At 55.0% G+C, this 25,366-nt stretch overlaps 2 protein-coding genes across 2 annotated transcripts in view; one reads left to right on the plus strand and one right to left on the minus strand.

The window, feature by feature from the left end:
• LOC103669708 (phospholipid transfer protein) overlaps positions 1–450 on the minus strand; it is a 9,807-nt gene extending 9,357 nt beyond the window's left edge. The window contains exon 1 of the mRNA XM_040638402.1: positions 322–450. The gene's annotated coding sequence lies outside the window, so the exon portion shown is untranslated. The remainder of the gene's footprint in view (positions 1–321) is intronic.
• A 12,514-nt stretch (positions 451–12,964) lies between these two features.
• PCIF1 (phosphorylated CTD interacting factor 1) lies at positions 12,965–24,691 on the plus strand. Its single transcript, XM_040638403.1, has 17 exons — positions 12,965–13,294; positions 15,325–15,494; positions 16,866–17,008; positions 17,098–17,222; positions 18,329–18,466; positions 18,660–18,790; positions 18,922–19,076; positions 19,685–19,832; positions 19,941–20,024; positions 20,270–20,369; positions 21,426–21,588; positions 22,257–22,429; positions 22,618–22,704; positions 22,790–22,974; positions 23,669–23,762; positions 23,858–24,033; positions 24,159–24,691. The coding sequence occupies exons 3-17, from the start codon at positions 16,885–16,887 to the stop codon at positions 24,385–24,387; spliced, it is 2,112 nt and encodes a 703-aa protein (XP_040494337.1). The 5' UTR covers positions 12,965–13,294; positions 15,325–15,494; positions 16,866–16,884; the 3' UTR covers positions 24,388–24,691.
• The last annotated feature ends 675 nt before the right edge of the window (positions 24,692–25,366 follow it).

The raw sequence follows: 25,366 nt of genomic DNA on the forward strand, positions 1-25,366 counted from the left end.
CCCCCCCCCCACCTCCCCTTTCCTTTAGCAGAGGGAGGGCGCGGCTTGCCTGTTACCATGGAAACGGCTGCACGCGCATTCCTGGGGGGTGGCTTGCGGTCTCCCAGGCCCCGCGCCGGGGGAGTAGAGGGGGCCGCCTGCCCGACCTCGGGCTCCCGGGTCTCCCGGCTTCGCCGGGTCCTAAATCCCTGCCATCGGGATTCGGCCTGATACCCCCCATATCAGCGCCCTCCTTCATAGGATCTCTTCCCCAGCCCGGGTTCAGTAGACCATGCGGCTCAGCGAGAGCCTGGGGGTGAATGGGGACGCGCCCCAACTCACTGCGGCGGAGCTGGGGGTCGATGCGGTCACGTGGGGCGGCGGGCTGCGCAAGGGATCCGGGCGGCGGGGTCTGGCGGGCAGTGCTGTTCCAACCGCCTTTATAATGCCGGGCCTCTCCGACCCCCCTCCTCGCTCCCGCTCTCCCCTCCTCCCCCGGGGGTTGGGAGGGGACGGGGCGGAACGCTGGCAGCCGGGAGGGCGGAGAGGGCTGTACAGAGCCCCGTGACAGGCCGGGCAGCTGTCAAGACAAGTGGGGGACCCACGCCGGGAAGGGGGGAGGGAAGTGCAGGAATTGGCCCGCCCTATCTCAACAGTCCTTGCTTCTCTGGGACCTTGGTTCAAATTTCAAATGCCCATGTCTTCCCGTATGATCCTGAACGTGGGTCACTTCACTTGGGTCGCTGAGCCTCAGTTTCCTCATCTGGCAAAATGTGCGTGATACTTGGGACCACCCATAAAATCAATGCCCAAGACACATTTTCTTCCTTTCCACCCACAATCATCAAGACCTCTCCTTACCAGGCTTCACCAGGGGACATCCCCCCCCCCCCAAATGTCTCAGGCCCAGAGACTGCTCCCACTGGGGTCCAAGCAAGGGCTGCCCACCCAGGAGCACAGGGCACAGGCTGCTGGAATCACCCCAGAGGGAGGTTTGGTGTTGCCCAGGGACTGTGGATTCTGTGTGTGTGTGAACCTTTGGAGCCACCTCCTCCGCACAGTATCTCCACCCACGGCCTGCAGCGTGTTCCCAGCTCCCGGGACCCGCACACACTAGGTGCTTGCTACCTTTTTTGTTGTCAAATGGACGAAAGTGGAAAGGAAAAGCGATAAAGGTGAGCGTCCACTGAACACAACTGTAGCATCAAGGCCTCACCCAGGTAGGAATACCAGCATGTCCTGATTTGCCCAGGCCCTTCCTAGCTTTGAAACTGAAAATCACCCTTCCAGGGAACCCTCTCAGTCCCAGGCAAACCAGGATGGTTAGTCATCCTAGATCTCGACTGACTTACTTCATCTTCTTAACTTATCAGGTTGGCACTAGGATGGACCCACCCCAGCAGGAAACCAGAGGTCAAGACCGTCCTACAGCTACTACTGGAAAACCTTGAACTGTGAAAGGGTGGGCGGTGATGTTTATAACCCAGTAGTAGTGCTTAGACCCTTGAGTCTGACAGACCAGGATTCAAATTCTTGGAATTTGTCCAATTCTTGGACCCCTTACTGAAGCAGCTCTGAGACGTCATTTCTTCTTCCTAAAACAGAAACAATAGGTTGATGCAGGAGTAAATTAAATGGGCCTAGTGCAGCGCCGAGCGCGGTACATGGCTCACCATTAGTGCCCAGTAAATGATGGCTATTAAGATTAGGGGCACACACCACAAGCACAAGAGACAGCAAGGGCGATGTAGAGGAAGGAAGAAAGAGCTAAGGATATCCAGAGGAGGAAGTGCCCTAATGCCTTTGAACTTTAGTAGCCCTCACTCTTCCTGGAGACTGGCTCAAGCAGAAAACCTGGCAGTGTTAGTTTTCTTTCTTCTCACTTTCCTTTTTTTTTTTTTTTTTTTTTTTTAAGATTTTATGTATTTATTTGTCAGAAAGAACAAGCAGGGGGAGCAGCAGGCAGAGGGAGAGGGAGAAGCATGCTCCCCGCTGAGCAGGGAGCCCAATGTGGGGCTCATGGGGCTCGATCCCAGGACCCTGGGATCATGATCTGAGCCAAAGGCAGACACTTAACCAGGAGGTTCTTGTCTCCTGCACTTCACTGTCCCCACAGCAGCCCCAGTGAGCTTTAAATGTAGCTACATGATTCTGGGCCAGTGGTTTAACCTCTCTGGGCTTGTTTCCACATCTGGATTGCATGTGAGGATTAAAAAAGAGGTCGTGCATTTAAAGGGCTTGATGAGCACCTGGCATTGAGGAAAGGCTCAAAAAATGTCAGCTACAGTCATCAGCGTCCTTTGCCAGCATCTAGTGGCTTTCCCACCACCCTCAGAATAAACTCCTGCCTCCTTGCCCAGACTTCCAGGCACGCTACACGCATACCTGTCTCGTCACCCACCCTCTGTCACCCTCCTTTATTCTGCTCCGGCCACACTGGCCTTTGCACTTGCTGTCCCTCTGCTTGGAATGCTTTTCCACCTGATCTTCTGCTAGCTCCTTGCCACGTTTGTCTCAGCTCCGATGGCACTTCCTCAGCCAGGACGTCCCTGCCTACCTAGCAGTTGCTCTCAATCCCATCAGCCCGGTTTATTTGCTTTATAGATCTTGTGACTATTTAATACTGGTTTACCCGAGCACTGGTTGATGGAGACATGGTCTGTCTCCACGAGAGCTGGGATCTGGTTCCCCACTTTTCCGCATACCTTGAACAGTGCCTGAGCGGAGGAGGTCCTGCCTATTTGCTGAGTGACTAAACTGGCTTGGAGCCCTCAGATGTGTCTTGGGGGGCGGGTGATTACCTGCAACCCCTGGATTCTTCAGCAACTCCTGCGTCTCCTTTGTCTCAGTCCAACTGACTCTAAACACAGCCCTGGGCTGGAGGACAAGATGTACTCACTGGCCTTGATTCCAGGGACTTGGCCTGTCAGCCCGACCTTCTCCATCACATGGGTTTCCCCTTTCTCCCAGAGCTTGCGCCCCCAATCCTCACACTTCAGTGATACTGGCAGGTGGGCAGCCCAGGAGGGTCGTTGGCAACCTTCCCGAGTCCTCAACACTTGACTTGAAGGATGGAGAGATCAGAAGCCCCAAGTCCCTTTCCACTTTCACTCCTGGCTTTGAAGAGGGAAGGAGGGACTTCCCAGCCCTCAAAGGGACAGGAAAGAAATGCTTTTCTAGCCTCTACTGTGCACCCAGCACAGCGATATTGTTAAACCGCGAGGAGAGCAAAGCATTAATTAAGTGCTTTGGAATCAGCCAGACCTGGTTCAAATCCTGCTTCTGTCATTTTCTAGAGCAGAGGTCGGAGAGCTGTTCCTGTAAAAAGTCAGATAAGATGGTACATATTTTAGGGTTTGCTGGCTCTGTGGTCTCTGTCACAGCTGTTCAAATTCTACCATTGCAGCTATAAACAAGACTTAAATGGACAGAGCGCTCGCTGGATTCGGCTGTAGTTTGCCAACCCCTGTTCTAGAGTAAACTGAAAAGTAAATCTCTTTAAGAGCCACAGTTCCCACATCTGTAAGGTGGGGATGATCTCGTACCTGCCTACTTCTCTGGGTGGTGGTGAGATTTTAAATAAAGTATACAGAGTGCCGGGGCGCCTGGGTGGCTCAGTCGGTTAAGCGGCTGACTCTTGATTTCGGCTCAGGTAATGATCTCAGGGTCTTGGGATCGAGGCCCACGTCTGGCTCTGCGCTCAGTGGGGAATCTACTTCAGGATTCTCTCTCTCTCTCCCTCTGCCCCTCGCCCACTCACTCTCTCTCTCTAAAATAAATAAATAGGTCTTTTTTTGTTTTTAAAGTATATGGGACACCTGGATGGCTCAGTCGGTTAAACGTCTGACTTCGGCTCAGGTCATGATCTCAGGGTCCTGGGATCGAGCCCCTCCTCAGGCTCCCTGCTGGGCCGGGAGGTTTGCTTGTCCCTCTGCCCCTCCCTGGCTCATGCATGCACGCTCTCTCTCTCTCTCTCAAATTAAAAATAAAAAAATCTTTAAGAAAAAGTATATAAAGTGCTGAACCTAGTACTTGGCCCATTAAAGGGCTCAATAAATGTCTCTGGTTGTTATTATCAACCAGTTGTTCAACAAACAAAAAGTGCTTTCTAGATACTAACTCACTTAAAACTCATACTGTCCTCTAAGACAGGTATCATCATCCCATTTTACAGATGAGGAAATAGAGACCCAAAGAGGTTAAGGAACTTGCTCAAGTCAGTCTGGCTCCGGAGCCCTTGCTCTTAACCACGCCACTCAATTATGTCTCTTTTTAAATGACCCCATTTAATCCTCGCAGCAGTGCCTTGAGATAGCTATCGTTGCCCCTGTTTTGCAGACCGGCAGACTGAGGTAGAGCGGGAGGAAGTAACTGGTGCGAGTAAGTAAACACAGGCTCCACTGACCACAGGACACCAAGTTGGATTTCTGCCCAAGATGTCAATATGCGTAGCCTGGCTTCCCCCTCCCTCGCCCCATCTCCAGCTGTGTTTTCTTTGGATCCTTGTATGGCTTGGCGAAGCTGCATCAGCCCACCTCTCCTCCTGACCATTCTCCCGCCCCCGCCCCCAGGCGCATCCAAGCTGCCCCTCAGGAAGTGAGCCCCCTCCCTCTCCCTGGAGCGTATGGAGGGGCCTGTGCTGGTCCCCGTGGGTGTGCCTGGGAACGTGTGACAGGGGGAGGAGCTGGAATGAGGGAAGAGACATGTGTGGGGGGCAGATGTCAGACCAGGAGACTCTGATCACATCTCCCCAAACAGGCAGAATGACCACACATGGCGGGGGCCAGACATTTACCAAATGGAGATAAGAGAAACACAGGACCGGGGCTTCCTGAGTTCAACCGGGGCAGAGCGGCTGACTGCCTTTCTGTGGCTTCTCAAGCTTGGACACTTGGCTTTTTGGTTTCTCCTTTTCTTTCCCGTTTTCTCCTTGAAGACCAGCTCCTTTCTCTGTGGATGGAGCCAGCCACGTGGCCCCTGAAAGATCTTCCAGGTTTCAAAATCAAGGACTCCAATGCTTCTCATGGGGTGTTGCTCCCCGGCTCCCGGGCCCTGTGCACCCCTGTCCCTGGTACATCTCCAGCAACTTGGCCTCGAGCAGCCTACTTGTCCTGACTTCTCTCCTCTTCTTCGCGTTCACTCCCCCTCCCAGCTTCCAGGCCTCTTGCAGCCTCTAGCTGACTCTGACTCATGGGGGCCTCTTTCGTGATGGTTCTCTAAACCTCCTGTCCCTGCTTTCGTTAGTGCTCAGCAAGGGGTTCCCAGCTGCTCACTGCTTTGAGGAAGGGGTGGAAGATGTGTTCAGTGCTGCCTAGATGTCTGGAGTTCATAAGCCAGAAATAGAAATTTCCAAGTAACTGAAGGGAGGGGGCTGCGAGCGGCAGTGACTTTTCCCTCTGATGATGAGGATGGGTCACCGTCTTCAGCCTATGCTTGTCTCTTTGCAGGCCTTTCCAAAGGGTGCGAGAAGCACCCCAACATTGCAGCATCCTGACTTTTTCCGAGATGCTCTGCTGCCGCAGTCTCTGAGGGCCCAACCTTCCCTCAGCCGGGAGCCAAGAGGACATCAACAGCCCTTCGGCCTCCCTCTCCGCTGCCACCCAGCTAGCGCTGTATTTCAGCACGATCCCCACTCTGGTACCAAATTCTGCTGCTCTCCCAGGCTTCTCATCTCAGATCACGGGCCCATGCTCACCCAGATGCTCGAAGCTCACCCAGAAGCAGGGGAGTTATCCTTGCATCTCGTACTTCCTGAAAGCTCATGTCAGCAGATCCTGCTGTCCCGAATTCCAGAAGGTGCTTCCCCCCCCCCCGCCCCCCACGCACACTTCTCCATTTGCACCAATGCTAGTCCGGGCTATTTTCTTCTTTTACCCGGACAGCTAGTCTCATGTCCCTGCCTCTAGCCATCTTGCACCACTACAGTGATGTTGAAAAAGTAGAAATGGTAGTATTTTACTACCCTATTCAAAACCCTCATTCACTCCCTATCACACACAAAATAAGACCTGGATTCGGGCCACGAGCCCAGAAGGACTCCAGGCCACCTAGTTCCTGCCTGCCTTCCATCCAACTATCTTCCACCACCGCCGGCCCACCAACTCACTCAGCCTCAAGCTTGCTGTTGACCCTTCCCTCCACCGGATGCACCTTTGCAGACAGACTTTGCGTGGTTAGCTTCCTTCATTCACTCGCGTCTCTCGAGGACCCCTCCCCATCACCTCCTGTCACTCTGCTTCATTCTTTATTGGCTGTTTCTTCCAGCAGACTGTGAGCCCCATGGTGGCAGGAGCCTGACACTCATGGCTGTGTCCCCAGGGCCCAGCACAGGGTCCGGTACATAGAGAGTGGGTCGTTATTACCATCTACCGACCCTTCAAAAGGAGGAGATTTTTATCACGAACTGAGCAGTGCCGGCCTAATCCCCCCCTGAGCCTCTAAGCTCCCTATGCTTCCTGCTGGCACCACCCTTCTCCTTCCATCTTTCTGAGGTTATCTGGAGCTGGTCTGCAGCCAGGAATGCCATACTTTACTAATCTCTTAAGAGGCCTGAACAATCCCTAAAGTCACGGGCGGGGGGGTGCTCCCTCAGGATCTCTGCTGGCTGTGCAGAAATCAGGGCTCCCTGACCCAAGCCACTCCCAGGCCCTTTAACCTCATCTTCCAACAGGCCAGGCTGCTCTGGGACTTCATGTGCCTTCTTGGGAGGCAAGCGCCTCTGCTTCCTGGTGTGGGAGAGGCTGCTAGTCAGCCTGAGGTCCCTCTCACTGCCCCAGAGGCTGGAACTTCGGGCCTAAAGTGAGATCACTGGTTCTCAACCCTTCAGCACACTAGTAGCTTTTTAAATAGGGAGGGTTTTGCTTTTGCTTTGTTATGTTTTGAATACCTATGGCTGGTCCCAAACCCTGAGACTCTGATTTTTTTTTTTTTAAGTAGGCTCCACACCCAGCATGGAGCCCAACGTGGGGCTTGAACTCACGACCCTGAGATCAAGACCTGAGCTGAGATCAAGAGTCGGACGCTTAACTGACTGAGCCACCCAGGTGCCCCTCTGATGATTTTTTTTTTAAGTCACCTCTGCACCCAACGTGGGGTTCAAGTCATGACCCTGACATCCAGAGTCGCACACCCTACAGACTGAGCCAGCCGGGCACCCCTCAAAACTCTGATTTAATTCGTTTGGGCTGAAGCCCAGGCATCGGTGGGTGTTTTTTAAAAAGTTCCTCAATAGGATATAATGAAAAAGATTGATAGTAACAAGCATTGGCAAGCATGTGGAGAAATGAGACCCTTCACGCGTTGCTGGTAGGGACGTAACATAGCACAGTGCTTTGTTAGTTTCTTATAAAGTTAAATACACATTTACTACATACACAGGGATTCCACGTCTAGGCGTCCACTCCGCAGATAGGAAAACAAACGTTCACACAAACACTTGCACGGGGATGTTCATGGCAGCACCATTCCTAACAGCCAAAAGGTGGAAACAACGCAAACGTCTAGGATGGTAAACAGACCCACAGAACGTGGCAGATCTGTGCATGGAGGACTCTTCGGCGGGAGAAGAGGCTGAACCACTGATCGGTGCCACAACATAGCTGAGTCTCAAAACCACGGCGCGAAGTGAAGGGGCTGAGGCCGAAACTTCCGTTTATGTGAAAGGTCCAGAAAAGGCAACTCTATAGAGAAAGAAAGCAGAGTAGTGGTTACCCGGGTCTGGGGTGTGGGAAGACGGGGTGAGGGCAAACAGTCACGAGAGCTCTTTTTTGGGGTGACGGAACTGTTCTAAAACTGAGTTGTGATGGCTGCACAGCTGTGTACGTTTACCCAAATCATTGAATTGTACATTTGAAACAGGTGACTCTGGCGGCAGATTAAAAATGATACCCCAAGTTTTTCCCGACAGGGTTGAGATCTCTGGGTTAGAAGCCAAGCGTCCTAGGAACCCCTCAGCCGGGATCCAGGCGCAGTTGGCGTGCTCCCCCTCCCCCCTCTCTAGGTCAAAGCTTCCTCTGATCTCAGATGTTCACAAAGCTGCCAGCTGTCACCCTGGCTTCTTGTTTGGAGAAGTCGGGGACTGCATTTTGCAGAATCAGCTCATAGGAGTGTAAACATCCCAGTTCGTGGCCACTCTGCCCAAAGTAGTAAGAATGGGCATCAGAGGGGCGCCTGGGTGGCACAGCGGTTGAGTGTCTGCCTTTGGCTCAGGGCGTGATCCCGGCGTTATGGGATCGAGCCCCACGTCGGGCTCCTCCGCTGGGAGCCTGCTTCTTCCTCTCCCACTCCCCCTGCTTGTGTTCCCTCTCTCGCTGGCTGTCTCTATCTCTGTCGAATAAATAAATGAAATCTTAAAAAAAAAAAAAAAAAAGAATGGGCATCAGAAGGAATGGGTGGGGAGGGTGAAGGTGCCCCCCGCCCCTATCCTGAGATGACCCAGACACCACCTGGAGATGCCAGGTGTTCACCTAGAACAGGGACTGAATTTGGGGTCCAGGACCCTGGCTTGACCTGCACCTTCCCCGTTGCCTGGCAGTGCTCAGGCTGCCGAGCGCCCCCAACACGCCCTTGCCACCCCTCTAGGCCTCAGCACGGGCTGTATCCTTGCCCACCTGGAAAGTCCTATCCTTCCGGCCAGAGTCAGCTCATTGCCATCTCTTCTGAAGCCTTCTCTTTTGCAGGGCCACCTTCCTAGTCAGCCCAGCAGAACCCTTATGTCCCCGTAGCAGAGGGTTTATTTATGTGTCTGCCTCCTTTCCTCCTCTGTGAGCAGCCCGAGGACAAGGAGTCTGTCTGATTTATCTCTGGTTCTCAAGGTTCTGGGGCAGGCCCCACCACATACCGGGCCCAGCCGAAGGAAGAAAAGGAGGGGAGCGGGACACCACATCAGACACTTAAAGGACCAGGAAGACCAGAGGAAACGCCCCACTCCCCTCGTCTATTCTTGGCCTAAATGGCTTCTCTCATCTGGCCCCAGAATGTCCAGAGAGCCACTCCCAGTGGAAACCACAGTTTGGGGTGGAAGACTTTTCTTCTGCAGCTTCCCTGGGGCCAGGCCCACTGGCCTTGGAAACTGCCTTAGTGTTATTTAAACTGTGGAACAGAGGCTATGGGCAGCTCTGGCCGGACCTGGGTGGGGGCAGCCTGGATCAGGATCACGCTGGAGCCTCCCTTCCCTACCGCCAGGACCTCAGGGGTTGAGATGTGTGGTTCGCTCTCAGCAGCTTCCTGCTATAGTGGCAAAGAACAAGGGGGTAAAGGTATGTGGCAGCCGGAGCCTGTATGTTTATGTTTCTGCTTTCATATGGAGACTGGGCTTTGTCCTGAGTTGAGGCTGAGGTCCTCAGAGGCTCTGCCAGCAGGCTTCCAGCCAGGAATGGAGGAGCTCTGCTTATCTCAACCATCTCTCCCAACTCATGAGGTTTCTTACTTCGGAAAAGTTGATGGAGTGCTTGAAAGCCCCAGGATCTTTGCTTGACCTGCCCATCCCTATCTTGGGAGTTGAGGACTCGGGGCTGCTGGCAGGGACTCGGCCATGGCCGGCGCCTCATGCTTTTCTTGGCATCTCAAAGGGCGCTGCCTTGGTGTGCCCACCACAGAAACCAGAGCCTGGAATAGAAAGAGGGATACCTGGAAAAAGTCACCCAGGCTGCCACCCAGTGTGGTCTGTCCGTGGTCAACAAATATTTACAGAGGGTTAGGCACAGCACTGGGTATGGGGGCCACAGATGTGAACAAGCCCCAGCCCCGCCCTTAAGCAGTCCACTGAGCACAGAAGAGGGGGCCTGACCTAGCCTGGGTGAAGGTAAGTTCAGGGAAGGCTGCCTGGTGGAGGTGACATCTAAAGTAAGCCTTGAAGAGGGCGCCGGATGGCTCAGTCAGTTAAGCATCCGACTCTTGGTTTTGGCTCAGGTCATGATCTCAGGGTTGTGAGACCGAGCCCCACATCAGGCTCTGCGCTCAGCAGGGAGTCTGCTTGAGATTCTGTCTCCTTCTCCTTCTGCCCCTACCCCCTACCCCCCCAACTCTCAAATAAAAAATAAATAAAATTTTAAAGTAAGACTTGAAGGCTGAATGAGTCCAACTGGGGAGGAAGAGAGAGAGCAAACGGCATATGCAAGGCCCAAGGTCAAAGAGAACCTGGTATCTTCGGGGAAATGACACGTAGTTCAAGATGGCTGGGGCCTGATGAAGGAGAGGCGGTTTGAAGGTCTGGATCATGAGTAACATGAATGTATGTAAAGTGCTTGGCACAGCCCATGCTAAATGCTCTGCCATGGTAGCTCTCATTATAATTATGACCTTGTAAACCAACTTAAGGGTTTGGGACTTCACCCTGCAGTCAGTGGGGAGATATTCACGGATTTTTAAGCCCAGGGCGACTTGATCAGATTTGCCATACATATGACCAGATTTAAAGAAATCTCTGTGACTGCAGGGGGATTATGGACTAGGACAGAAGCAAGCCTGGAGGACAGGAAGAGCAGTTTGGAGACTGGACTTGCTATTCACTCGTTCATTCGAATATTTACAGAATCAATGGACTAACTCATTATTTATTTAAATATGATTATTTTGTTATTAATTATTATTATCCATAATAATTCAGGAAGGAGGTTAATAATAATAATAATAATTCAGGAGGGGCTTCAAATATCTCCCAACAGTGGAATCGATAAATATGCATTGGAAGACCGAATACAGCAATGAAAATGAACTATAGCTACATGCAACAACATAAATGGGTTTTGCAAGTGCAAGGCCGGGCCAAAGAAGGCCGGCACAGCGTAGGACGGTATAGCTCCGTTTGTATACAGTTCAAGGAAAGAAACAATGAAACCACAGTGTTTAGGGATACATGCTTGAATAGTAAAACCATACAAGCAAAGAAGTGATCACAAAATTAGTGGTGACTACGCTGTGCTTGAGGTTACTTTGACCTGAGTGATGCTCACCTGGGTCTGCACTCTGTGACGGATCACAAAGGCTCACATTTCCATTTTGTGCACTTTTCTGGATCTGTGCTCTTCTTAATAGGAAGGAGGTTTCAAAAATAATGGGGCTTGCTCTACGGTAGTAGGAAAGGGGATGGGAAGAAGAGGCTGGTTTTGACTGTATGTGGAAAATAAGGAGAGGGGGATGTGAGGAGTGCATTGGGAGGAACCAGCCTGGGCGGGGGGCAGACGAAGGCGAAAAGCAGTATTTAACACTGTGAGTCTGAAGTGGAGCTGTCCGGGACCCGCTGTGTGAGTTCAGCCAAGTCACCTCCCTAAAGTCCAGACTCCCGTCCCCACAAGAGAGGGAAGCAGTGTGGTTTCCTGGTGTCAGCTTTGGGTTTTGATGCTGGGAACCCTGGTCTCAAGACCCCAGTTCTAATATTTCGTATTACTTCATACAATTACTTGACCCCTGACCCTTCCCCGCAGCCTCGGTTTACCCATGGGTCGACTTGAGATAATAATTTCTCCTCTCAGAGTTCTTGGAGAGGATTACATGGTAAAATAGGAAGAGGCACTCGGGATGGGAGCCTCTGAGCAACAACTGAAAAGATACTTTGAAAGCATAAGAGACGAACAGACCGCAGTGACTATATGGTGTTCACACTCCAGTGTAAGAACTAGCCGGGGAGCTCGCAAAACTGGGCATTCTGTAAGTCTGGAGTGACCATATAATTTATTGTCCAAACCAGGGCATTTTTGAGAAAGGAGGCAATATTACTAATTATGCCAGGACAGCAGACATAAAATCAAGACTGTCCTGGGGAGAGCAGAACATGTGGTCCCTGGTGTAGGTGTGAGGTGGGGACCAGGCACCTGATTTCCTATTAAGCTTCCCGAGTGAACAGAATACTCTGTGAGCGCAGGACTGGCTTCACCTACCTCATTGGGCAAGTGTATTTTTGGAGGGCTCGAATCTCCGTGGAGCGATCCTCATAACCCTGCGAGGCGGTACTAGCTAACGTTTACTAAATGCCAGGTACCACATGTGCTGAGTACTTCACAGGCGTCATCCAGTTAATTCTCACCAAACCTTTAGGAGGCAGGCGGACTTAGCTTCCATTAGAGGAAACTAAAGCTTAAAGAGGTGGAACAACTTCCTCAAGGCCACACACCTGGGATGGAGGCGCAGGGTTCGAAACCGAGCCGGACTGATGAATACCCTAGTTCGTACGGCTGCCTCCGGCTTTGTTGACACTCCCCCAAGCCCAGCCGGCTGCACGGGGTCAGGCACCACGGACGGCGGAGGCTGCTGCCCAGCTCGGGTACCTGCAACCTCTGGCTCCGCTCGGGAAGCGCCAGGCCAACAGCAGGTGGCAACCTTGCGTTCCTCTCAAGCTACTGTGGAGTCCATCGGTTTCCTAAGGCTGCACGAGGGAGGTGGAGCTAGCGAGCCGGCCCGCCCCCACCCAAGAAGCCGGCGGGGAGCCTGCAGTGGGGCACCTAGCAACGGCATCTCCTGCTGTGGCTAACCTTTGTGGCCGGTCTGAGCGCTCAGTGGGGCTTAGCACCGCAACTAGTAGCCATAGGTACGTCAGTGCTGGGAGAGCCCCTCTGATGCATTTAGTTAATGATTTCCTAAATTTGCCAAAGCCCTTTTTTATGTCTCCCACGCTGTTTTGAGTTTCTTCTACTCACGAGCACTTGTAACTTATGTAGCCCCACAGTGGGGGAAGGTTCGATTTGCATGCATCCTGGATATGGAAAATGGCCGGAAAACATTCCTGACAGAGGCCCAGACAGGGCAAGCGACTGGACGTTTAAGTGGAAGAGCCCCGCCGGAGCTAGGACCCAGGTCCCTGCTACGCCCAGAGCGGCGTCACCACAACTCCGCCCCCGGGTCGGCGCCTTTGCCGAGCGCCGCAGGTTCCCAGCCCGCCCCGCGCCCCCCGGTGCGCACTCTCAGTCCGGCCCAGGCGGTGCACCTCCCACCCAGGTTCTCCAGCCCCGGCGGCTGTGCTCGCGGGGGAAACTGAGGCAGGGAGCGTGCTTGTGAGCTCGTTCCTTCCTTAGTCCACACCCCCACAAACTGCGAAGCTCCCGTGCCCTCCTGAGACCCGCAAGGAGCAACAGAGAAGGACGGAAGGGGAGGGGGCCGAAAGCAAGCAGGGTCTGTGGAGTCGGCCGGTCCTGCCACACTCAAGATGGCGGCTCGGCAGCGGCGAGGTCCCTCAGAGGCGGTACCAGCGCATGCGCAGCGCGGAGTCCCGGCCCGGGACACAAGATGGCGGCAGCGGCGCTGGGGAGGGCGAGGCGGAGGCGGCAAAACAGGAGGTCGAGCAGAACGTGTAGCCGCGTCCCCTCGAGTCCGCTCCGGGCAGGTAAGAGCCCCAGGAAGCCATGGTCCCGCCGCGAGCCGCTCCGGGGTCCGGGGATCCGAAGCCGGGCAGCGCTGCCCCTCCGGCGCTTTCCGCTCGGGGCCACCGCTTGCCCTGTCTCTGCCGCCGCCGCCATCTTAGGCCCGCGGGTGGGCGGCCGGGCCGGTGGCTTGGGTGAGGGAGGTGGGCCCGGAGAGCGCGGGCGGAGCGGCCTCTAGGGCCCCTCCGCTGCTGCCGCCGCCACCGCCTTTGTGTCGGGCTCCGACTCTGAGTCGCCTCAGCCCGGGGGCGGGAGCGCGCGGTGGGGCGGGGGGCGGAGCCCGGGAGATGGGCCGGCGCGCGCGCGCCAAACAGCCCGCCCCCACTGGGGTTGGGGGGAGGGGAAGGTGTGCGCGCGCTCGGGTGGGGGAGCTCCCTCCTTGAGCGGCCCCCGCGCCTGCGCATTTTGCAAGCCCTTTGACTCCGCCCTCCTGATTCAGAGGTTTCTGATTGGTGCATTACTGAGATGGTCCCGCCCCATCTTTCTCCAATCCCGTAACCGGGTTCTTTTCCTTCTGGTGGGTTCCTCGGGTTGCGCAGATACAGTTGTTTATTAAGCTGGTCGGCGCTGTCAGACTGCGGTATGCGCGGGGGCCGGGGAGCCTTTGGATAAATAAAAACATTATCTTAATAATAGAGTTATTTCTTACTCAAAGCGTACAATACGCTAGGCTCTACGTATAGAGACTGCAGAGGTCGAATGATTCCTGTTTGTAAGTCGGAAAGCGGCAGAAGGACCTGGACCTCGGGTCTGCCCAAACCCAGAGCGGGTTCTTCGGCCGCCGACCTGCTGCTTCCAAATCACCTGGGAAATTAAGAAAACTCTTTTAATCGTAAAAAATTGGTAAAGGTTTGAAGCGGTGTAAAAGTTGTCATCCCGTTTCCCAGTCCCACCTTTTGGGGTGCGTTTAAAAAGTACAAATTGTTGTGTATTTCCCCTCCCCATTCCTGACTCCTAGGACGTGAAGTGAGGGACAGGAATCTGAATTGTTTGACAAGCCCTCGTGATGCACAGTCGGCTTTGAAAACACTGCAGTGTCCCCATTTGGCCACTAAGCTGTGCTGTTCTTGCTGCCTCTGCGTAGTTCAGCTACGTGGTGCATCAGTGTCACACGATATTTGTTGGGGAAACTGTCAATAAAGATGAACGTGCTGTGTTACATAATGCATTGCATGTATGATTATTGTGGTTTTAAAAGATTGATTCAACGAAGTGTGTTTTTCGATCACTGTGGGTGGCTGGGGAGCGTGCCCTGGAGCTGTGATATGTACAGTTGGCCCTTGAACAACACAGCGGTTAGGGGCACCGGTCCCGGCACAATTGGAAATCCCAGTAGAACTTTCAACTCCGCTCAGCTTTACTAATAGCCTGCTGTTGACTGGAAGCCTTACTGGTAACATAGTGGATGAACATGGGTTTTGTATATTATGTGTATTATACAGTGTATTGTTACAATAAAGTCAGATAGCGAAAAGAAAATGTTACTAAGGAAATCATAAGCAAGTGTAAATACGTTTATAATAGCACATTGTATTGAAAAAACTGCCTGTAAGTGGACCCACGCGGGTCAGACCTGTGTTGTTCAAGGACCAAATGGTATGTTCACTTTTCTCTTGTCTTAGGGCTATTTTGGTTGATAGGAGCAGCTACACAATTTGTGGGGTCCAGTGCGCAAAATGAAAACACGGCCCCCTTATTAAAAATTTATTAAAAACTTCGAGACAGCAATCGTAGAGCATGAAACCAGGCTTAGGCCCCTCCTCAACATGGGGCCTGTGTGACTGCAGGCTGCAAGTCCATGAAGGTGAACCTTATGGTTTGCAAAGTTTGAGAAGTATCATTTTCGTCCCTTAAATCCCCAGGTCTCCCACAGTGTCCCCCGCCCTGTCCTGGGGGCTCCTGACGTGCTCTGTGTCGCTGCCCTCTTGCTGTTGTCCCTGCACTGCAGCATTTCACAGGTCCGTGACTCTCTCTTCTTCTGTTTGCTCTGCAGTTGCTGATGCAAGGAATTCCCTGGGCCCCCGTCCACTCTACTGCTGACCAGCCTACCCACCTGTGCTGAGCCTTCCTGCAGCCCCCCTGCCGCTGTGGGACCCTGTGACGTGGGGGTCCATCCGGTTGGAGAAGAAAACCCTCTCATGCTAGCGTTGCAGACCCCAGAGGGTGAGAAAAAGAGGGACCTTTTTCAGGCTTGAGACGTATGGGCTCAGCCCCAAGGCACCGGGAATCCCTCCTCCCCAGAGAATCAAGCTTTTTCTCCCCTCGGTTAGTGGTTCCGAACCTTTCTGTTATCACGGCCCCCTTTGGTTGTATGTATGTTCTCTTGCTCTGTGCATTTTTTACTACCAAACTGTACCAACAAAGTAACCGTTCACTTTTCCCTTTCCAAATTAATGAAGACATCTATGACTGAGTGTACAAATAAAATTAATGTCCCAGTGATTCCTATGATGTTGTCAACAGCCAATCCGAGCTTCTGATCATCATGAGATAATCAGTGTGACCACAATGAATTGATAAAATTTCAGCAAGCAAAGATAACTGATGTTTCAACATGCCTTTGTGCTCTTTTTGTGGGTAAATGATTTCTTTGGGTGCTGTGACATATTGAGAACAACTTTGGGATCACCCGTCCAATCTCGGTTGGGCCCCTAGGAGTGAACAGCCAGGTCGGGAATCACTGGCCATCGAGGCTTGTGCTGGATGTGTTTTGGGTGGGGGTCATGGGGAATACAAATCTGAAGGAGCTGACCTGCTTCCTGGTACTTAAAGTACATTTTCACCTGAGGATTAGGAAGGACTGAATTAGATATTTCTTCTCAGTCCTGCTGGTTTCTTTAGCAACAAATTGTTTCCTGTCCTGAAGCACAGAATGAGGCAGCCACTTAGATGCCATGTCCCCTCTGGGCCGCACTCTGTTCCAGTTAGGTTTTATTGGATAGGGACAGGAAAGAGGAGGATTTACTGTTCTTTTTTGTGGGAATAGCTTCTCAAGGGCAGACCCTATTCTGTCTTCTCTGCCACTCCGTGCTTTGTAAATATTTGTGGATTGAATAGAGTTCCTATTGGGTCCAGGTACCCTGCTGAGCACTGGGGAGATGAACTGGACTCAGTTCTTCTGACCGTCTGATGGGTAGACAAACCCAGCTGATAGGACTGAGTGCCACAGTGGAGGTTTTCTTGGCCCTGCGGAGGGGCTCTGACCACCTCCCTTGGGGGTGGGGGGTGGGGGGTGGAGTCCAGGAACGCTTCCTGGAGCATGTAAATGTCCTGACAAGCGAGGCTGAGAAATGGGGAGAGTATGTCGGGCAGAAGGAGCAACAGGAGTGCACCCATTTTACAGTAGAGGAAACTGCGACTTAGATCCCAGGTTCCTCTGGTACCACACTGGCCCTCCAGGGACAGGACTAGATTGATTTCTTCATGTTTCCAAGTGGTCAATGGAGCCCTCAGTGGATTGTAATTGGTGGGTGAGGGGTGGAGCTGACCTCCATGCCCTGCTGGCCTGACACCCTTCGGTCCTCTGTGTGGCAGGTCCGGTGTGGGTGCTGAGATGGCCAATGAGAATCACGGCAGTCCCCGGGAGGAAGCGTCCCTGCTGAGTCACTCCCCGGGCACCTCCAATCAGAGCCAGCCCTGTTCTCCAAAGCCCATCCGCCTGGTGCAGGACCTCCCAGGTACTGGCGAGGGGCAGGGTAGGGTGGCGGGTAGGAAGGATGCCTCAGGAGCAGCCCTGACCCCGGCTGGGTTCCATGCTTGTTTGCAGAGGAGCTGGTGCATGCGGGCTGGGAGAAGTGCTGGAGCCGGAGGGAGAACCGTCCCTACTACTTCAACCGATTCACCAACCAGTCCCTGTGGGAGATGCCTGTGCTGGGCCAGCATGACGTGATCGTGAGTGCCAGCCCAGGGCAGGGTTCCAGAGCAGCTTCTAGCATCTGGGCCTTCCCCAAATCTATCTCGAGCAGCTATTATGCACCTAACTCCGTTTCGGGACCTGGGGATACAGTGACATGCACATGGAACCTACACTCGAATAGGAGAGATTGACACGTAAAGAGATGATTGTAATTGTGATACTGAATTTGAACTCCCTGTTGGGTACTGTGCCTGTGGTGCAGTTGTGAGCAACTGGTTCTGCCCTTGTACTCTCGGGGGGCCCGCAGTCTACTGAGGAGCCCGCAGGATCGCAGTGTGGCACGTGCATGAAGACTAGTGTTAGGCTACACCAGGGACCCTGGTCCACTCGCAGGGAGGGAACAGGGAATGCTTCTCCTTGAATTAGCATTTAAGGTGACAAAGTTAGTGAAGTGAAAGTTGTCAGAGGGGAGAAGCGGGTTCTAGGAACGGAAGTGTCCATGTGAGGGCTGCCGTCTGGCAGGAACAGGGGCTTTTCGATCCTTATCAGGTGGGGTGACTTTTCTCACTGGGCATAATCAAGCCAGTTGACACCTCCATTTTGCAGATGAAGACACTGAGGGTCAGAGATGGGAAAGGACTGGCCTAAGACCTCGAGCCAGTAAGCGGCAGAGCTGAACTCGAACCCGATGTGATTTAAGGGCCACCCTGCCTACCATCCCTCATTCTCGGGGTCACCAAAGGAATTTCATCCACAGGGCTTGAGTTTTTTCCTTTATTCCTCTCATTCTCATGTTTAAGGAGGAGAAATTAACATGTACAGAGGGTTCCTCTCGTGCCAGATGTCCTATTAAACTGGTCATATTCATGGACTCATTGAATCATCTTCCCCACAGGAGGTTGGGTCTGTTTAGCATGGCCATTTTGAAGGCGAGGAAATTAGGAAGGGATGGCGCTCTCCCAAGGTCACACGGTTGCAAGAGGCAGGCAGGAGTGGAGCCCAACGTTCTTTCTGCATCCCAGCCCCCTTTGCTCTTTTCAGAGCAGTGGGAGCAGGGGGCAGGAGGGCGTCAGGATTTCATATTACTGGGACTCCTAAGCCACTGCCTCCCATTGCAACTCTGCTGGTTTCCCTCCACCAGTCGGACCCTTTGGGGCTGAATGCGACCCCACTGCCCCAAGACTCAAGCTTGGTGGAAACCCCCCCGGCCGAGAACAAGCCCCGAAAGCGGCAGCTCTCGGAAGAGCAGCCAAGCGGCAATGGTGTGAAGAAGCCCAAGGTGAGTGTCTGCGGGCTGTGAGGACGTGGCTGGTAAGCGGCTGCCCCAGGTGGGCAGCCAGCAGGTTCCCGGCAAGGGCTGGGCAGTGGCAGGTTGGTCAGGAGGGGGCCTGGGGCACAGCTCCCCAGCTGCGCTGGTGCAGTAGCCGTAGGCCAGCTCTCCTGACCCTGGTGTCTTTTGCTTTTTTCTCTAGATTGAAATCCCCGTGACACCCACAGGCCCATCGGTGCCTAGCTCCCCCAGTATCCCAGGAACCCCAACGCTGAAGATGTGGGGGACATCCCCTGAAGATAAACAGCAGGCAACTCTCCTCCGACCCACTGAGTGAGTCCCCCGCTGATTGGCTTTGGGCCATCCATCGTTGATGCCGCCCGGGACCGTGGGGTGCGGTGGCAGGCCGGGCACGCATCCTCCCTTTCCTCTACTTTCCTCTTTGCTCCTTTTTGTGCCCCAAGGGTGTACTGGGATCTGGACATCCAGACCAATGCTGTCATCAAGCACCGGGGCCCTTCAGAGGTGCTGCCCCCACACCCCGAGGTGGAGCTGCTTCGCTCCCAGCTCATCCTCAAGCTCCGGCAGCACTACCGGGAGCTGTGCCAGCAGCGAGAGGGTAACTGCCTCCGGGGCCTCGGGACCCTTGTTTCCACCCCTCTTCCCCCCAGCCAGGAGCTGGGCTGGAGCGGCTGGGCGGGGGAATGGCGCAGTGGAGCCTAGTGGTTGAGAGCGTGGGCTGTGCAGGGCGCAGGCCTGCTGGACCCGAGCTCTGCTAACTGCTCACAGGAAGGCTGGCATCAGTAACCGCAAAAGCCATCATTCACACTTCCAGAATGCTTACTATTTGTCAGGTACGCGTGAGGCCTTTTTGTGTGTCTGTAAGCGGGCAGAAAAACACAAGTACCTGTACCTCGCGGCATTGCTGCTCCGAGGAGGAAGTGGGAGTCCTCAGGAGGCTGCGGCTTTTATTCCTTAGCAAAGAAGCCTGCTGAACTTTGCTAAAATGTAGTGTTTCTCTTTTCCCCTAAGTAACGTTTACGGACACTCTGTAGAAAACTGGAGATTCTCAGAGTCTTCCTGGGGAGATGCTGCCTAGGGGAGGTGCTCCTCACAGAGCGGGCTGTGCCGTTTACAGCGGCCCGCCCGGTGCCTGCACACCTCCCGTGTGCCGGGCCTGCGGGGAGGCGGCTGAGCCAGACCTTCACCGGCTCGTCTGTCCTGCAGGCATCGAGCCCCCTCGAGAATCTTTCAACCGCTGGATGCTGGAGCGCAAGGTTGTGGATAAAGGCTCTGACCCCCTGTTGCCGAGCAACTGTGAACCGGTCGTGTCACCTTCCATGTTTCGTGAAATCATGAATGACATTCCCATCAGGTACAGGCCCACAGCTGGGGCCAACCCCGGTGGGGTGGGGGTGGGGGGCTGGGTGTGTGTGGCCAGTCCTTTAGAGAAGGCCTCACATCCGCCTGCTCCCTGTCCCAGGTTATCCCGAATCAAGTTCCGGGAGGAAGCCAAGCGCCTGCTCTTTAAATACGCAGAAGCTGCGAGGCGGCTTATTGAATCCAGGTTTGCTCTCTCCTGCCCGCCACAGGCTGGGTGGGTGATCAGGGTGGGGAGGTCCTGGGTTCTCTGGCCCATCTCATGGGGCTCAGTCATGGCTCTTGGTGGCAGGAGGAGGGTCGGCTCCCAAAGGCAGCCCAAGGACTGTGAGGGAAGCCTTGATGGCCAAATGTCAGTGCAGGTGGGGTAGGGGGAGCAAGTGTGGAGCAAATACCCGACCGCTGGCTCCATTACGCGCCCTCAACCGGCAGGAGTGCGTCCCCCGACAGCAGGAAGGTGGTCAAATGGAACGTGGAGGACACCTTCAGCTGGCTGCGGAAGGACCACTCGGCCTCCAAGGAGGACTACATGGTGAGTGGCCCCGGGTGAGGAGGCCGGCGGAAAGGCTCTGTGGCTCCTTCCTCCAGCTGCCTGCCTAGGCCGCCCGTTGTGCCCACGGCAGCCCGTTGTGCTGTTCAGCAGACCTCTGATGCTCATCGGTCCCCCAACTTCCGCCCGTAGAGAGGTTTGTCCAGGCTCCTGGCTCCGTCCTAAAGACAGTCTCCATTAAGGTTCTTAATGGAATCCTGTGCTTGGCCACACACCTTAAGTAACTGCCTTTTCAACGTAATGGATGTCAGACATCTCCCTTGAATAGACTTTTGGACACAGGTGGACAAACTGCCTTTGCTCGGGTGTGTGCGCTCAGCACAGTGAAGAGTGGGCCCCGGATTCGGTGCCCTGCATTGCTGTGTCCACAGCGATTCTGTTTTCTGGCCCAGACCCGCCACTTCTGACTCCCCACCAGCACTAGCATTGGGCTTTCTTTTCAGGACCATTTTTCACAAGAGACAAGGTTTCGCACTTCATGATAGTAACTGTACTTGACACGTAGAGTGACAAAGGTAGGTGTACTCACTAGCCAGAGTGACTCATTTTCACTCATCACTTTCACACGTGATTCAGCAAAACGACAAATGCTTAAAGCCTCATCAGTTGCTAAAAGCTCAGATTTCAAATCTGCAGTGACCAAGGACCCCATTTTGTAATGGTCTCTTCCCCCGGTAGATGGCGGATGCTTTATAAGCGGGGACTGTGCCTGGTTTGTCTGTGTCCCCAGCAGTTATGGGATCTGGTGCAGTGTAAGCCCCACTGTAGGTGCTGGCATTTATTGGACACTTGCTTTATGCCAGGGGCCTGGTTAAGCCCGTAATGGGAATGATCCCATTTCATACTCAAACTGCCTTATGCGGTGAGTATTTTGTGTTCCCTTAACAGTTGAGGAATAAGATTCAGAGATGCCAAGGGACTGGTCCAAGGGACACAGCTAGTTGAGTAGCAGAGCTGGTTTCAAAACGAGGACTGCTGGCACCCACCAGCCCTCCCCCACCAGCCCCCTAGAGCCCTGATCAGGAGTGTCTCCTCCAGGACCGCCTGGAGCACCTGCGGAGGCAGTGCGGCCCCCACGTGTCAGCCGCAGCTAAGGACTCCGTGGAGGGCATCTGTAGTAAGATCTACCACATCTCCCTGGAGTATGTCAAGCGGATCCGTGAGAAGCACCTTGCCATCCTCAAGGAAAACAACATCCCAGGTAGGGAGCCAGCGGTGAGGCCGTCAACTCTGTTTCCTGGGCCCTGACTGAAGGGACAGGCAAGGCTGAGCCTCCAGGCCACAGGCTGGTTTGGGGAAGCCCATTTCCCCCAGCAACGTCTGGGGCAGGACCTGCTGTCCTTGGGCTCAGGGGTTTCACCCTCCTGTAGGAACTGGAGAAGGGCTGGGGAAAGGGGGAGCCAGAAGGTGGTGAAGACAGGCCGGGGGTAGGCAGTGAGGTGGACTTGTGTTTACATCTCTGCCAGCCCCAGGCTCCCCACACCGCGGTCTAGTGCCTGGCTACAGGCCCCTATGTGAACTCGGGGGTAACTAAGAGTGCTTGGCCCAGAAAGCTCCCTAAGTAAGGTATCATAATCCCTAGGAGAGCAATGTAGTTCTCCTACTCCTGTCTGGCAAACTGGGGGCCTGTGTCAGTACAGAGCACGTTGACCCAAGCCACCATCTCTTGCCCCTGCCAACTGCTTGGCTGTTAACGTTGTTACCAAACTGTCTGAGCTGCCTTCTGCTCCTCTGCGGGACGAGACTTACCTCCCCTGGTTACTGGGACACGCATGGGACGCACCCAGCACGCAGTAGGCACTGAGGCTGTCGGGGTGAGAATTAGCAGAGCTGGGGCAGGCGGCCCCTCACTGCTCTCCCTGCCTGCAGAGGAGGTGGAGGCCCCAGAAGTGGAGCCCCGCCTGGTGTACTGTTACCCAGTGCGGCTGGCCGTGTCTGCACCCCCCATGCCCAGCGTGGAGATGCATATGGAGAATAATGTGGTCTGCATCCGGTATAAGGGAGAGATGGTCAAGGTCAGCCGCAACTACTTCAGCAAGCTGGTAAGAGCTGGGGCGAAGGGGAGGCAGGTCCCCAGAGGGGAGGAGGGAGGGCTGACTCCTTCTGGAGCCCGGGTCCTCAGCGGGAGGCCTGACTCCTTCTGGAGCCCGGGTCCTCAGCGGGAGGCCAGTGATGAGGGAGGGAGGGAGGGAGGGAGCGCTGTTGAAGGCCATTGCTCTCTGTCCCACAGTGGCTGCTTTACCGCTACAGCTGCATTGACGACTCTGCCTTTGAGAGGTTCCTGCCCCGAGTCTGGTGTCTCCTCCGACGGTACCAGGTACAGGCCTGGGGCAGCAGGGGAGGGCTCCTCTAGAGGGCGGGGGAGGGCTGAGCCCCGGAGGCTGACGGTGGCCACTGTGCAGATGATGTTTGGCGTGGGCCTCTACGAGGGGACAGGCCTGCAGGGATCGCTGCCCGTGCACGTCTTTGAGGCCCTCCACCGGCTCTTCGGCGTCAGCTTTGAGTGCTTCGCCTCGCCCCTCAACTGCTACTTCCGTCAGTACTGCTCTGCCTTCCCGGACACAGACGGCTACTTCGGCTCCCGCGGGTGAGAGCCGGGGGCTCTTGGGCCCTTCTGCTCAGGCCCAGGAAGGGCTCCTCTACAGCAGAGATCCCACCTGGGCCGGCTACTTCCTAATGCTTCAGGGTTTGGGAACTGGGCAGTGTTGGGTGTAGTCCTGCCTTCACGCCTTGCTAGCTGTGTGACCTTGGGCTGGTCGCTGTACTTCCAGGAACCTGTGATAGCCCCTAACCCTGCCTGTGGGTTTCTCGGTGAATTAGCCCAGGTTGGGGTAGGAGCACATGGTCCAGGCACTGAGGGCACGGGAAGTGGTAATTCAGTTGTCCGAGACCTTACAGACTAACGCGCGAGAGTGGAGGGGAGTGAGCACGGGTGAAAGGAGGAGACACAGCTTCCAGTTGGAAGACAGGCCTGGGCCAACAAGAGGGAAGGCTCAGCAGCCGGGGAACTCCTGGCTGGGGCTTGGCCGTGGTGGCCGCGGAGTCCGAACTGGGTTTGAGCCCTAGCCCTTCCACTAAGTGGCTTGGTGGGCAAGTCACTGAGCCTCTCCATCCTCAGCCTTCAATGGAGTTGGCCACGCCTCGTCCCAGGATGAATGAAGGGTGAATGTTGGCCTATGGCCTGACCAGGGCCCATCCCTTCAACAGCTTGGGGGCGGCATCTCTTTGTGGTGGAGGGCCTGGGTCCTGGTAGGACTTAGAATGCTCACCTCTGTCCCCAGGCCCTGCCTGGATTTCTCCCCGCTGAGTGGTTCCTTTGAGGCCAACCCTCCGTTCTGCGAGGAGCTCATGGATGCCATGGTCTCTCACTTCGAGGTGGGTGTGCTGCTGCGAGTGGGGGTGGGGGTGGCAAGCAAGATTGCCAGCCACCTGGAGGGCAGTCTTTGATGTCCCCGTGCCCCCTCCCATAGAAACTGCTCGAGAGCTCACCAGAGCCCCTGTCCTTCATCGTGTTCATCCCCGAGTGGCGAGAACCCCCCACGCCGGCGCTCACCCGCATGGAGCAGAGCCGCTTCAAACGCCACCAGCTGGTCCTGCCTGCCTTCGAACACGAGTACCGCAGTGGCTCCCAGCATGTCTGCAAGAAGTGGGTGCCCGGGGAGGGCGGGGGGAGGGGGACGGGGGGGTGGAGGGGGATGGGGGGGTGGAGGAGGAGGGCCAGGCTGATCACACCAGGCCAAGCCCCACCCTGAACTGCTCCTTCGTCCACAGGGAAGAAATGCACTACAAGGCCGTCCACAACACGGCCGTGCTCTTCCTACAGAACGACCCTGGCTTTGCCAAGTGGGGGCCGACGCCTGAGCGGCTGCAGGAGCTGAGTACAGCCTACCGGCAGTCAGGCCGCAGCCATGGCTCCGGCTCCTCCTCTTCTTCCTCGGAGAACAAGGACCGGGACTCGGGCCGCGAACAGGGCCCTAGCCGCGAGCCTCACCCCACTTAACACATCTTGCGGGGAGGAGGAGCCCCAGGGTGCTGGTATGGACTGCTGGGACTCAGGCCTCTTGGGGCTGAGCAGACCCCAGGACCCTCCCCCTGAGGTGGCAGCAGGACTCAGGCTGCCAGTGTCATAGGAAGATTATGGCTCTGCCAGGGCTCCCCCTCCCTGCCCGATCCCCCAACTCCTCACCTCAAACTCACTCCAACTCCCGTGTAAATAGGTCCTATCCCTTCCCTTCCTCCCCCCCAATCCCTACCATCTTATCGCCATCTTGTTTCATTTGTAAAAGGAAATACAGAAACCCCCCTAAGAATGTGTGAGGGTCTTGAGGGCAGAGAAGGCGGAGAACCTGGAGCTAGTCCTGGAACCACACCCTCTATATCCAGGCTCACCTTCTTATGACCCCCTGGGCCTTCACACCCCAGCCCAGGGCTCCAGTGTCTAACTTCTTGCCCTGCTGGCCCCATAACTGGGTCTCTGGTGGCCTCTGCCTGTGTCTAGCCAGTCTGGAGTCCAGAGTCCTGTGTTGTCTTATCTGCAGACCCCAGACTCCCACAGCCAGGCCTGTACTCCTACCTCCAGGGGGCAGAGGACTGGGGGCTGTGCCCAGGCAGAGAGCTAGACTCCTGCTTGACCTGGAGCGGCCACAGGGAGGGAGCAGCCAGCTAGGATTCAGTCTGGGGTCAGTAGGAGGAGCAGCTCTAAGCCACCATGGGTTTTGGGATATGGTCTCCATGCCAATAGCTGCTGACAGTGCGACCCTCTGAGGATCTCTAGGCATGGAACAGATGTTCTTCTGGGGCCCAGGAGAGGGGGAGGAAGTCTGAAGGTGCTCAAGGGGGTTCTTACCAGTCAGCCATCTCTCCCAGTATCAGGCCTCTGCCCTACGGGCCTGCCCTGCCCCACACTTAGGCAGGGCGGGCCACACTGTGGGGCTAGGCAGCTCTCGTGAGCTGTAACAGGCTCTTCCTTCCTTCCATTT

Source organism: Ursus maritimus, unplaced genomic scaffold (assembly GCF_017311325.1).
Source record: "Ursus maritimus isolate PB19 unplaced genomic scaffold, ASM1731132v1 scaffold_22, whole genome shotgun sequence".
Taxonomy (NCBI): Eukaryota; Metazoa; Chordata; class Mammalia; order Carnivora; family Ursidae; genus Ursus; species Ursus maritimus.

Bases quoted from the DNA above. Each gene is read 5' to 3' on its own strand.
- PCIF1 (XM_040638403.1), top strand. From the start codon at position 16,885: ATGGCCAATGAGAATCACGGCAGTCCCCGGGAGGAAGCGTCCCTGCTG. The intron at 22,705-22,789 runs GTACAGGCCTGG...GCCACTGTGCAG, and splicing joins GTCTCCTCCGACGGTACCAG to ATGATGTTTGGCGTGGGCCT. The intron at 23,763-23,857 runs GTGGGTGTGCTG...CCCCTCCCATAG, and splicing joins CCATGGTCTCTCACTTCGAG to AAACTGCTCGAGAGCTCACC.